Source organism: Schistocerca nitens, chromosome 3 (genome assembly GCF_023898315.1).
Source record: "Schistocerca nitens isolate TAMUIC-IGC-003100 chromosome 3, iqSchNite1.1, whole genome shotgun sequence".
NCBI lineage: Eukaryota > Metazoa > Arthropoda > Insecta > Orthoptera > Acrididae > Schistocerca > Schistocerca nitens.
In genome coordinates, this window is record NC_064616.1 from 713,579,970 (window position 1) to 713,594,722 (window position 14,753).

General features: G+C 40.0%; 1 protein-coding gene across 1 annotated transcript in view; it reads left to right on the forward strand.

Annotated features, from left to right (window-relative positions):
- The window catches only part of LOC126249729 (protein Hook homolog 3-like), a 199,012-nt gene that overhangs the window by 103,899 nt on the left and 80,360 nt on the right, over positions 1–14,753 (forward strand). Inside the window, exon 5 of the mRNA XM_049951409.1 lies at positions 2,954–3,034. Within this exon, the coding sequence (XP_049807366.1) occupies positions 2,954–3,034 (81 nt within the window). The remainder of the gene's footprint in view (positions 1–2,953; positions 3,035–14,753) is intronic.

Genomic DNA, 14,753 nt, shown 5'->3' on the forward strand with positions numbered 1-14,753 from the left:
GTGGAGATGTTCCATCTCAGCGTCGAACAACTCATGTTCACAAATATTTCTAGCTCTGTCCGCTAACGTCTTGATGATAACACCCCCTCTTCTGTTGTGGGTGGTGGTTCGAATCCCATTGCAAATAATGGTCCGTGTGTGTGGGTTTGCGGTATACTGAGTGGCCCAAACCACCATTTGTGTTTCTAGAAACAAGCACATCGAGGAAGTGCAATTTGCCGTCTACCTCCTCCTCCTCCATTGTGAACTGAATTCTCGAGTTTTACAATTCAGATGTTCGTGGAACCGACTTAGTTCCTCCCTGCCATGTCTCCACAGTACAAACTTGTCATCCATGTATCGCAGCCATACATTTGGTTTTTTGTTGGCAGTATCTAAGGCCTGTTCTTTGAATTTCTCCATAAAAGAGTTTGCAATTACAGGACTTAGGGGGCTTCCCATAGTCACGCCATCTGTTTGTTCATGAAACTGTTCATTTCACTTGAAGTATGTGGTCGTCGAACAACACTTAAACAGTTCTGAAATATCGGCAGGAAAAATTCGATCCAGCTGTTCCAATACTTATGGATTGTCCAAAATTCATAAAGAAAATGTGCCGTTAAGACCGATACTAAGTGCCATTGGTTCGCCCACCTACTCGTTAGCCAAGTTTTTGACTTCGCTGTTAAAACCACATGTGTGTCATTCGGGCTCTTATATAAAGAATTAGACACATTTCATCAGCAGATTGAATGGCATAGTGGTCCAGCCGGAGGACATATTGGTCAGCTTCGATGTGGTATCCCTGTTTACCATGGTTCCACTTAATGATGTATTGGAACAGCTGGATCGAATTTTTCCTGCCAATATTTCAGAAATGTTTAAGTGTTGTTTGATGACCACATACTTCAAGTAGAATGAACAGTTTTATGAACAAATGGATGGCATGACTATGGGAAGCCCCTAAGTCCCGTAATTGCAAACTTTTTTATGGAGAATTTCGAAGAACAGGCCATAGGTACTGCCAGCAAAAAACCAAATGTATGGTTCCGATACATGGATGGCACGTTTGTGCTGTGGAGACATGGCAGGGAGGAACTAAGCCAGTTCCACGAACATCTGAATAGTATAAACTTGAGAATTCAGTTTACAATGGAGGAGGAGGTAGACGGCAAATTACATTTCCTCGATGTGCTTGTTTTTAGAAACAAAAATGGTGGTTTGGTCCACTCAGTATACTGCAAACCCACGCACGCGGACTGTTATTTGCACCGGAATTCGAACCACCACCCACAACAGAAGGGGGGGAGGGGGGGGGAGTGTTATCAAGACATTAGCGGGCAGAGCTAGAAATATTTGTGAACCTGAGTTGCTCGACACTGAGATGGAAAATCTCCACAATGCACTAATGAAGAACGGATATTCGTCCACTGAAATAAAACGTACATTGCGACAGCCACGCAGAAATCATAGTGACGTACAGGCTACTGCAAAATCTAAGGTTTTCCTGCCGTTTGTTAAAAATGTAGTGGAAAGAATAGGGAGGATCTTGACGAAGCAGAATATTACCATAATTTACAAGCCCATCAGGAAGATACAGGAATACCTTAAGCCTGCCAAGGACGCTCGCAAACCATTGGAAAAAGCTGGGAGTGTATAGGATCCCATGCAGCTGTGGAGATGTTTATGTGGGTACCACTAAAAGAACTGTTTCAAAACGTTTGGAAGAGCACAAGGGCAATTGTAGAAGAGGAGAAACGGAACGATCAGCTGTTGCGGAGCATGCTTTCCTGCCAGGTAACCACCATATTCATTTCGAGGAGACGCAAGTACTAGCAGCCACAAGCGGATATTACGAAAGGCTCTACAGGGGGGTAATCGAAATCGCCAAACACCCTAATAATTTCAGTCGAAATGTGGAGGGCGTGAAATTAAGCGGTATATAGATGCTGGTGTTGAAGTAGATGTGTACCACCCGTCCACTACGGGGTGATGGCAATGGCGATCGATGGCAGTGGACAGTGGCCAATTGCACTGACGTTTTCAAAACACGTGACGTCACGCCTCGGCGTGGGAGCGCGTGGACACAGAATTTAGCGGCAGTCAGTAGCGAGCCAGTGGGTGTGTTGGACCTTCCATCGAGCTACAGACCCCCTTGAAGATGTCCTCCGCAGACGGGGACGAAACGTTGGGAATTGACACAGAATTCATCAGCCGTCCACGGCATAATAGTCCAGATAATTATAATGGACCCTCTCTGTAGTGCCATGTGGCTGTCCAGAGAGCAGTCTTCTGGCAAGCATACATTCTCGTGACCACCACTGCCAGCAGTCATGTACATTGATAGCATTCCTGCCAAGTCTTTCTGCATTACTACTAATTGCATCCTCTTAGTGTTGCTACTAGTGCCACCTTATGTCACTGGTGTGAAATTAGAGTAGATATCATCTCTCAGATGCAGAAACCAGAAACACGCCTACAAACTTCTGTTTACATCAAATAACTCCTCCTTGGTGTTGCGATTGTTTGTTCCTCTCATAGATCTATTATGTGACCTCGTTCAGACTCAGTGAGGTGTTGATAATGGTGTCGTTGTCACCTTAAAGGCATTCTTGACTAATATCAACTCACCACATCCAATCTCAAAGATAACTAACACCCATAACCATTACAGTGTGTATTTAAAGAAAACCTGATTGTGTCCTCTTAGTGTTGCTACTAGTGCCACCTTATGTCACTGGTGTGAAATTAGAGTAGATATCATCTCTCAGATTCAGAAACCAGAAACACACCTACAAACTTCTGTTTACATCAAATAATTCAATGCCAGGTACTCAGCTAGTATGTCTTAAATTGTACCAAGGACATGCCCCTTTTGTTAAGTTATCATTTTGTGTATTGTGTATGTGGGTACTATGTTTTCCCATGTCTCCCATTGGTTTCTTTTACATTCAAGACATTGTTTTATTTTCAGGAGAAAAATGCGATGCTGCAGAGCTGGGGCGCTTGTTGCAGCTTATTTTGGGATGTGCAGTTAACTGCAACCAGAAGCAAGGTATTGTTGGATGCTTGTCTGCATAGGCATGTTGTTATATGCAGATGGTGTTTGTAGTTTCATATTGTGTCTGCTCTTGATTCATAGTCCATAGTGATACTTAAGTCAACAGAAGATGTTTCAATTGTGAATACTGGATTTTTGGCATATAACTAATACTTGTGATGCAGTGTTATATAAGTTACTGAAAGAAAACAAAACATTATACTAAAACCAGGAATGTTAAATGTCAGAGTGAAATTAATGCTCAAAACAACAACAATCTGAATCCCACAGTGTAGGAATTTACTTCATTTTATGTGGATTACTAATAACCAAGGAAAAGGTGGCACATTAGTGGGAATCATCTGGACATTTGCATGTAATCATTTGGGAAAACCTTGGAAAACTCAAATATAGATGCCAGGATCATGTAAACATGCATGAATCCTCTTTATATGAACAGTTTTTGTATTTTGAGATATATTTTAGCTTCTTACAATTACAAGGGGCATTTAGTAAGTAATACAACACTTTTTTTCCTCAGCTGAGTTTGGTTGAAAAATGCAGAATTTGTTGTCGGATATCATGGAATATTCCCACTTCAGCCCCTGTAGGTTCGTGACGTTTTGATAGGCGTTAGCGCTACACATAGTCTTCAAAATGGTGTCTGTAATAGAGGTGCTTTCCAATCAGAGAGCTGTTATTGAGTTTCTTTTATCAGAAAACCAGAGCATCTCAGATATTCATAGGCACTTGCAGAATGTCTACGGAGACCTGGTAGTAAACAAAAGCACAGTGAGTCATCGGGCGAGGCGTCTGTCATCATTGCAACAAGGTTGTGCAAACCTATTTGATCTTCCGCATGTTGGCCGGCCGCACATAGATGTGATTCTGGCAGTGGTGGAACGCATGAACACACTCACTTGAGGTTGTCAACAGATCACGAAAAAAACCCCTCACTGCTCAAAAGGATGTCTGTTGGTAGTTTTGACACACACATCCACCAGTTGGAGTACTCAAAGATGTGTGCCCACTGGGTTGCTTGCCATCTAATAGAAGTCCATAAAGAGCAACGAAGAACCACCTGTGCGGAATTGCTTGCACATTATAAGGCTTATCATGACAACTTTTTCTCAAACATCTTCACAGGCGATGAAATGTTGGTTCATCACTTCAAAATGGCAATCCATGGAGTGATGCCACACCACTTCTTCCCTGAAGAAAAAGTTCGAAGCCGCCCTCTCAGCTGGTAAAATCATGGCAATGGTCTTCTGGGACTGTGAAGGGGTTATGCTGTTTGATACCCTCCCTCATGGTGCAACAATCAACTCTGAAGAGTATTGTACTATCCTCAGGAAATTTAAAAAAACGACTTCACCTCGTTTGTCACCACAAAAATCCAAACAAACTTCTCCTTCTCCATGACAACGCAAGGCCTCACACAAGTCTGCGCATCCGAGAGGAGCTCACAGAACTTAATTGGACTGTTCTTTCTCATTCACCCTACAACCCAATTTCACACCTTCTGACTTTCACCTGTTTGACCCAATGAAGGATGCACTCAGCATGTGGGTTATGGCGTGGTTATTGATGCAGCAAGACATTTGCTCTGACGTCGACCAGTAGAGTGATACCATGTGGGTATACAAGCCCATCCAGAAAGGTGGCATAAGGCCTTCACAGTTAATAGAGGTTATGCTGAAAATTAGGGTTTTGTAGCCAGAAGAGTGGGGAATAATATGATGTATTGGAATCCTGATTAAACCAACCTGCTTTCAGAATAAATGTGCTGCATACTTATTGAACATCCCTCATATAATCCTGTGTGGTGTGTGTCCTCTGCTATGCTGTTGTGGTATAGCGTGATACTCATTAATTAGACCAATTCCTTTGTACTGCAGTTATTTAACATTTATTATTTCTGAAAGGTTCTGGAACTTACTTATTTATGTTATGTTCTAATTTGATAGAACATTTTTCGTGTGTGTATGTAAGAGCACTGCTGAGATAGGGAGCACAGGGTTGTCTGTACTATTGTGTGTGCTTAACCTGTGATTACTGTGAATGAGTTAACTCGTCATGCTCCACCACTCCCTAGGTGCTGTGGATGTGTTCAAGTACAGCCTCTGCGTTTTTCTTAAGTGCTATTGATGTGTTGATGTACCCCGTTCCGCTGGTTATCTCATTGCTTTGGATGAGCTTAAGTGTGCTTAGCTGAAAGTAGCTGCATGCTCTAGATGTGTTTACACCCAATGCTGAACTTCTGCACCATTATTCTAGATATTTTCAGAATTCCAGGTGCATAGTTCAAGAGTGCATCTACATTTTCTACTATGGCCCCTCTCTGCAGATTTCAACTTTGTGTTGCATGTTTTTGTCAGTATTAACTTTGCATTCATCTTTTCTGTGAGAGAAATGTCACGTCACTGTGGTTACATAGATAAAAAGCTCCTGGTGACCCTCACTAGCAGTGAAAGAGAGTGTCAATTCTCTGATGTCTATAGCAGTGACAAGTCTTCAACAGAATCTCAGAGTAACAGTCCTCAGCGATGTACATCAGCTGGTACAGCACACTAGTTGATGCTGCCACAAGAGGTGTAGTCAGCAGATATTCAGAATACAAAGAATCAGAAAATGATAGCGAAACACTTTGGAAAAGAGTGTGCCATTAAAGCATCCCTTTGACGAGTTGGCTTCAGGGCACAAGTATCAACTGGCTAATGACTCAACCATTATCTCATTTTTTATAATATTCCTGTTAGAAGACTTGTTCCATTTTATAGCAGACAAAATAAATTGATTTTACAAGTACACCGTGGCAAATACTCATGAATCTGTGCGTTCTTGAGTTTCAAGGTGGACTGATACTGGATTTTAGGAACTTTATTGTTTTGTTGCTATTTGTCTTCTGAGAGCTCAACTTAAAAAGCTGAAGATAAGTGGTTATTGGTCTATAGATATACTTTTAATACTCAATTTTTCAGCAAAATTATGCGCTGAGACCATTTTGTTTTACTTTTGAAGATGTTACGTTTTAGTGACAACTGTGCTGGTGCTGGAGGCAACACTCTGTTTAAAAGTACAAGGTGTACAGCTTTGCTTCCACCGTTTGCCGATAGGTGGCGACAACGATAAGTAGCAGTTGAAAGAAACAGATCACAGACATCAGGCAGTTAGCATGGACCTCGATCAACATAACCCCATTCAAACATTAGTCGATTTGTGTCTGCATCATAAAGTTATTCTTGATTGAAAATGTCGGTTTATGAGCCTAATTCTCATCATTTGTGGGAGGTGTTACTGTTTTGTTTCAATATGAAGAAAACAGTGGCTTAGTCTCATTGAATGCTCCCAAGTATGTATGGTAAAGATGCTATTAGTGAAAGAATGTGTTGTGAGTGGTTTCAACATTTCAAGAACAGTGATTTTAACGTTGTAGACCGGCATAGTGGTGGAAGAAAGAATGTTTTCGAAGGTGCAGAATTGGAGACATTGCTGAGTGGAGACTCGCATCAAACTCAAGAAGAATTGGCATGTTTAGTGTGAATGACACAGTAAGCCATTTCAAAATGTCTCAAGGCTATGGGCATGATTCAGAAAGAAGGAACTTGGGTCCCATGTGAGCTGAAACCAAGAGATGTTGAATGGCGTTTGTGTGTTTGTGAACAGTTGCTTCAGAGGCATAAATAGAAGGGATTTCTGGAGCGCATTGTGACTGTGGACAAAAAATGGGTTCATTACGATAACCCTAAACGCAAAAAATCATGGGGATATCCTGGCCATGCTTCCACATCGATGGCCAAACCGAATATTCACGGCTCCAAGATCATACTCTGCATTTGATGGGACCAGCTTGGTGTCGTGTACTATGAGGTGTTAAAACCAAGCAAAACAATCACAGGTGCTCGTTATCAAACACAATTAATGTGTTTGAACAGAGCATTAAGGGGGGATGTTGATGAAAAACACCCACTATTTCAAAAATGCACCAAATCCACAGTTTTGGAGGTAAGGCAATGAAATTTTGTACCACACTTTACATGAAAGTAACACATTTACATATAAAATCCTTTGATTATATATATTCAACTTTTTTGTAATGAAATTTGAAGTTTTATTTTCAAAAAATAATGTATGTTCCTTTTTCTCTGAAAGTATTCAAGAGATTTCTACAGAAGTTTCTCTGTTTAATTTCTTTCTATGTTTTAAGCTTCTCTCGTGAGGTTTTTGGAATAGGTCAAATAGGAGAATTTTAATAATGTTTTAATTATAATTCCACAAGTACAATTTTAAATTCATGCAAAATTCCAAGCACTTTGCCCCATATCTCAGCTTGCAATCAGAATTTCAAATTTTGCTCTTGAGACAACGTTTATTAGGTTTACTGAAATTTGTGTACAAAATTTCATAAATCTAGTATTCATAGTATCTGAGGAAAAGGTACATAAACTTTAAAAAACAAACTTTTCAGGAAATGCTATTTAAAGTTCAACCTAACTTTTTTCCTTATGCCACTTCTTCAGAAGGCACCACATTTCTACTCTGGGTCATCTTTCCCTTCAAGGCTTCTCTTCTGGTTTCTTGTTGTCTGTCTTCTTTCCTGTACCAGGTCTTCAACTGACTTTTCTGCTGCAGAGATGCACTGTAAATCTATTTTTCTCAGGATGTCTTGAGTAAAATTTCCTATTTTGAAGCCCATTCTTTCTAATACCTTCATCCTTCTGACATTCCCATCATTAAATACAATAACTGCATCATAAGTTTCAATTCTGACAACTGTAGCAGACGCGAATGAGTTTTTAGGGAATCGTTTCCATATGAGTGAATTTAGAGACTCATTTGGATTTTGGGTTTTGCCATGAACACAATTTTTGAGAAGTGCAGGATTGGCCAGAGACCTGTAAGTGGGCTTGACAAGATCCAGGATACAATTTGGAAGCCTCTCCTTGTGAATGTAGGGGTTGTTATCCCTCTGAGCCTGAAGTGCTGCTGTAAAACGTGGGTGTGGCAGGGAGGCCATGTGACACTTTTAATTAATTTTTCAGGCACTATGGACGAGATTTCAGCATTGAAACTTTGGGAACTTATTGTCCATGAGTTGTACTAACAAATAAAAAAAATAGATCAAAAATTGACATTTTTGGTCAGTTTCATCAAATTCCCCCTTTAAAAGACAAACGGCCACAATACAGCTAGAGGCACGATAAAGTGAGTTTGCAGCACAACAATGCTCGACCCCACGTTGCAAAAGAGGTCAAAACGTACTTGGAAATGTTAAAATGGGAATTGCTATCCCAGCCGCCATATTCTCCAGACACTGCTTCTTCTGACTATCACATGTTTAGATCAACGGGGCATGGCCTGGCTGACCAACACTTCCGATCTCATGAAGAAGTCACAGATTGGATCAATTCATGGATTGCTTCAAAAGAGGAACAATTTTTTCGACTTGGGATTCGTACACTGCCCGAAAGATGGGAGAAAGTAGTGGCCAGCGATGGAAAATACTTTGAATGATACATGTGTAACCAGTTTGTTACATTAAAGTCTCAAATGTTGGGGAAAAAATGGTGGAAGCAAAGTTGTTCACCTTTTAGGTTTTTAAAAAGGTTCATGTTACGATTTGCAGCACATTTAGTCCACATCACAAGCTTTGCATAGTGAAAGTCTCTTGTTGTTCAAAGGCCGATTATTTTTTAAACAATTTATTCCATCGAAGCAAAGTAGATTGTGAGTAAAGGCATTTGTACTGAGTCGCTGTCAGACTGGGTATATTTTTGAACTCAATGTATATGTCAGTGCAACAACAGAAATTGGGTTCCACAATTTTGAGAAAAGGCCATTTGGATCATATTTGAAACAGAGACATACTCTGAAGTCGATAGTGGTAATCTAGCCCAGACCTATTCATCTGGCTTCACAACCACGGAACAGCCCCATGTGGCACGGTTTGTGACAACAGGGGCAACATGCCATAGCTGCAGAGGTATCTGAAATTAGAAGAAACTGAGTTTACGTCAACTGACAAAATAATTACTATCAAGTGATTTTGAGAAATGTGATGTTTACCACATATAACAAGATACAAATTGTTGAAACAGAGAAGACTGACAGAAATATTGGTGAAGAAATCAATAAACCACAATGTATTGTAGGTTACAGCTCAAGTATGAGTGCAATTTACCATTGTTACAAGCTACTGAACTCAGTAAGATTAACGTGTTTTCCTGTTTTCGTGTTCTGGATTAATATTTTAAATGATCATGTGGGATCAATGGCCAGGATGTCCCATCCAGGGAAGTTTGGCTGCCAGGTTGCAAGTCTTATTTCAGATGACGCCACATTGGATGACTTGCATGTCGGCGATGATGAAATGATGATGAGGACAACACACACACAGTCCACAAGCAGAGAAAAATCTCCCACCTGGCTAGGAATTGAACCCTGGCCCACTGCATGGTAGGCAAGCATGTACCAGGTGGTGCAGTTTTTAAATGGTTATGATCTCCACATGTCCGTTACAGGGCACTCGCAGAGTTTCACTTGTCTTTGCTTAGGGAAGTTGTAGAAAAATATGCAACAGAACAGAGAAAAGCTAGCAGAGGAATGTGCTCCAATGACAAGAATCCTCTAAAACTTACAAGGAGGCATTTTCTGTATGATATTGTGAGTGAGCAATCAAAGTAAAATTCACTAATATGCTGATGTGTGGCTTCTACAAAACAGAATGTGTGCCAGAAAAACAGATACCAATGCAAAACTTGCAATGTACCACTATGTGTTGTACCAGGTTTCAAGACTTATCAGACAAGGAAGCATTATTAACCATAGGAAAGTAAAAATGGTAGTTTCAATGATTTGACACTTCTGAATAAATTATTCAAGAAAAGAAAAAAACCAAGGAATACAAAAATTAAAGAAAGACAATATAAAAAAGTGGTTTTTAATTTTGTCAGTGCCAGTCCAAAGCTGAGTATCACAAAAAATGATAGGAAATAGAAACACAGAGAGTAAAAATTATTCAAGCAGTTCCTTCAGATGAGGCAGTTGACTGACAAACAAAGAGAGATGGTGTTTCAGATGCTGCTATATATATACTGTACATAATGTAATTTCACAGCATAAATTCCACCAGGAAAACAAAACTCATACATACATGGCTACTTGCAGTGCTGCACATTGCAGTAAGTATTCAAATGCTTCAAGTTTCTGAGTCTGAGGCACCTCTCCAGATGATGAAATATGCTGGTAACATACAGATATGGTGTTTCACGTGCTACAATATCAAGTAAATACACAGGATTAATTCTGCCAGTTAAACAAAAACTAATCATATTCATCACTTTAAAATGTGATGAAATTATTCCAGCATGACAGAAACGATTACATTCAGGAATCCCGATTTTTTTGGCTGTGAAACTTTCCCAAGGACATAAGGAGGTTTGAAAATACATACTCAGTAATGTAGAAAGTATTCAGACAATTAAGTTTCCTGAGTGTCTTTCCAAATGAAGAATTATGCTGGCAAGAAACAGACTTGCTGTTTCAGATGGCACCATATCTGTTTTGTACTTGATGTAATTACATAACATACATTTCACCAGTAAAGCAAAAATTGTGCATATTCATGTGCGTATGATGTACAAGGGACATGTAAGAGCATTGCATGTTTTAAAAATAATTCAAAAGCTTAAAGGTTCTGAGTCCGAAGCTTCTCCAGATGAAATAGTGTACTGGCAACAGACAGACTTGATTCTTCATATGCAGTAATATATATTCTGTGTACGAAGTAAATGCACAGCATACATAGTGTCAATTAATAAAAAAAATATGCAAAATCCACTCTTTACGATGTAATGAAATTATTCTGATATAAGGGAAAAGATTTTGTATTTGAAAACTCTGATGTAAGGGAAAAGATTTTGTATTTGAAAACATTGATTTCTGCTCTTGAATTTTGCCATAGAACAGTTAAGTTTATTTATGTACTAGAAACATATTTAGACGCAGCAGAAGTGTGTTCCAACAAGCAAGTCTTTTCCCTTGTGAATTATTTGTGGATGCATCATTTTGCTAGCATGCACCAAGAGCACAGATAAACTGGAGAGAGAGTGGACATACTGATTCTACAACATTTAGCTCATAAACTGCCTTCTAAATATGCAGCACAGTGCCAGAATCTTGACACAGGTAATACAGCAGGGTGGAAGCACTCACCAAGGGGTTTTGGGCTGGTAGTAGACTTAGGCCATTACAACACCATATTCAGCATGGCCGGTGCAACACATCTGTAACAGCAAAAGGGATAATAAATTTGCTTTCATGTGATGTGTTAGTTTTGATTGTCTATCTTATTTGCATAACTAGTACTTAATTCTGGATTCCACATGAAATAATTTGGAGAGGCTGGGTATCTTGGTCATTGACAGTGCTGTGGTCGCAATAAGCCTACGCAAAAGCCATTGTCTTCGTGAACAGAGACCCAAATTCAGATAGTACATTTAAATTTTCTGCAGCCCTTGTTACTGAGCCACCATTGATACAAAAACATCAGTGAGTCAGATGCACATCAGGCATCCACCAGTATTTTTGGGATACATTGGCCAGAGTGACAAAATGGCTGAAGGGGTTTGACCTAGATGCTAAATACAACAGGTAGGGTGACACAAAGTGTCTCCCCAATGTCTGCTTATTATTTGGGTGGTATAGCCCAGCTTTGGTTTAACAATTAGGGAAAGCTTAAGAGATAGGACAAATTTCAGACAAAAATGAAGAAAACATTTGCCAACAACCAGTAACAGATCCAGATAGTCAAAGAACAATTGAAGGACAGTGTCCAATCCCACAGGGGGTGGGGGGATGATGCAGTTACAGATACAGTGTGTCTCTGGCACTGTCACACACAGTGAACCCAGACATGATGAAAGCCAACCAAGTTTCGCATCTAATGAAAGATATGGCAGAGGACATCTATCAGGTGCTTATTTTGAAGGATCTCACCAAAACAAAGGACTTCATCTAGCAGAGTGAGCTCATTGACACAATGCGCCACAAAATATTATGAAGATGTTCAGCATACTTCAGATTGTTGTACTGATGGCAGTTATAGAATACCATCAGGCCCTCACATCACTAATACAACAAATAGTAAGAGAAGAGAGATGAAGGGTTTTGTGTCTATTAATTTGGGACCCAGGAAATAGGAGTTTTAAATGTCAAACCCAGCCAGGAGGAGGTAGTATAGTTAACTCTAGAACAAGTTCCTCCACCATTGCCATGAATTTCTACTAGGCAGATCAACACTAAGGAATGGAGTCAGAAACCTGGGCTTATACTGCAACCATCAGATAGCATTCAAGTTTCTCAGTGACACAGATGCAATTGGCTCCCTCATTAATTCAGACATCATGCAGAAAAGTGGACATATAGAGAATGGTGAATAACATGCCAATATGTTTTCATTGTGGACACAATGGTCATTTTATACACTACCGTAAGAAAAGAAAAAGAGTGCTCAATCACTGTCTTCTTTATCTTATCTTCATGGTCCTCACATGCAATGTATGTTGATGGCAGTAGAACTGTTCTGCACTCAGCTTCAAATGCCAGTTCCCTAAATTTTCTCAGTAGTGTTCCTCGAAAGGAACTTCGTCTTCCCTCCAAGGATTCCCATTTGAATCCATGAAGCATCTCCATAACATTTGTGTGTTGTTCAAACAGATTGGTAACAAGTCTAGAGCTCGCTTCTGGATTGCTTTGCTGTATTCCTTGAATCCAACCTTGTATGGATGCCAAAAATTCTAGCAGTACCGAAGAATAGGTCACACTAGCTTCCTATATGCAGTCTCCTTTACGTATGACCCACACTTTCCAAAATTCTCCCAATAAACCAAAGTTGACCAGTCACCTTCTCTACCACAGTCCTCACATTCACGTTCCATTTCATATCACTTTTCAGTGTTATGCTCAGATATTTAAATGGCTTGACTGTGTCAACCAGAACACTACTAATGCTGTATCTGAACATTACAGGTTTGTGTTTCCTACTCATCCACATTAACTTACATTTTTCTACATTTAGAGCTAGCTGTCATTCATCACAACTAGAAATTTTGTCCAAGTCATCTTGTATTCTCCTACAGTCACTGAACTTCGACACCTTATGTATACCACAGCATCATCAGCAAACAACTGCAGACTGCTGCCCGTCCTGTCCACCAAATCATTTATGTATATAGATAATAATAGCTATCCTATCACACTTCAGTAAAGCCCTCCTGATGATACCTTTGTCTGATGAACACTTGCTGTCGAGGACATTTGAACAGCATCTAAGCCACTTAAAAAGTGCGCTGAATTGTGTCCCTGATTGCCTATAATCAAGAAAGCGCATCTTCATCAGCCAAGAAAGAAAAATCTTGGCGTATCTGGTTGACAGAAACAGAGTGTGTTCTGATCTAACAAAATTAAGAGCCATAACCGCTTTTTGACCTCTGACAAATTTATAATGTGAGTGGCTTGTTCGGTATGTGCTTATACTATAGATACTTCATAAGAAATTTCAGTTGCAAGTCACAACCACTACAAGAACTGCTGCAGGGCGACACCAAATTTTCGTGAATTGAGTAGCATGAAAGAGCTTTCTGGAGATTGTAAGGAGCTACAGTCTCCTCCAGTAAGAAAATATAAGAAATTGTATTTGGTGCTGTAAAACCACTCGTCACTATAGTATAGTCTGTGAAAGAAGAACTCTTGACAGTTGCAGTGGGCTTGGTGCCTCTGCTATGCATGTCTGCCTCAACTAATCACGGAATGCGATTTTGTATATGGCAGCGATTCACTGTCACAGCTCTACAGACCACTATTGTTTTCCCCTACAAGGTTGGCTACAGCACTGGCAGCTGTCAGAGATATTCTTTCGCCAACTGTACTGTTATTTCATCTATCAGATCTGATGAAATTTCTGTAGCTGTGTTGGACTACATCATCTTTCTGAAGGAACTGTAGCCCCTCATCCAATCCACCATCCATTTTAGGTTTCCAACTTGGCAGAAAGGTAAGGAGAAAGAGATAGGGGAACCTCATTGCTGAGATGTCTCTTTAAGAGGGAGAGCCTCAGTGCTTTTATTTATAGGAAAAACGTTTTAAATTCACTGGCATTTCTGTGTTAATAGGCCACACCCACCACCACAAGGATGACTTCTGGGGAATAGAGCCAAAGGACAGCTATGTATATTTTTAAATAACTCATAATGCTTCACTGCTGTTCCCCTAATTACAGCCATTCAAGCATTTAAAATTAAAATTTATGTTGGACATAGGATAACAGTATGCTCTCTGAACTTATCACAGTGAGAGCATTAGATTAATAGGAGTGCCACAGATCTCATAATACAGCTCCGACGACTATTTCTCTTACTAGGAGATTTTAACATTGTATTAAGGGGGTTATCTTGTATCTACCCCAGTGGTAGAGTTTAGTGCCTCGTGATGCCTAAGGAGTTGAGTATCTTCAACACTGGCAGTCACACACATTTCAGCACTGCTACAGGGCTATCATCACCCGTAGACATATGATAACAATCTCCAACCCTTGCGGATTCTCCTCAGTGCTAATTGAAGATCATTGCAATGACTACTTCCCACTCTGGATACATCCACCAGTAGGAGCACTTCTCAAACAGAAGCAGTCAACATGGCTGACTAACAGAGAAAACTAGGTGTTTTTGAAAACAGA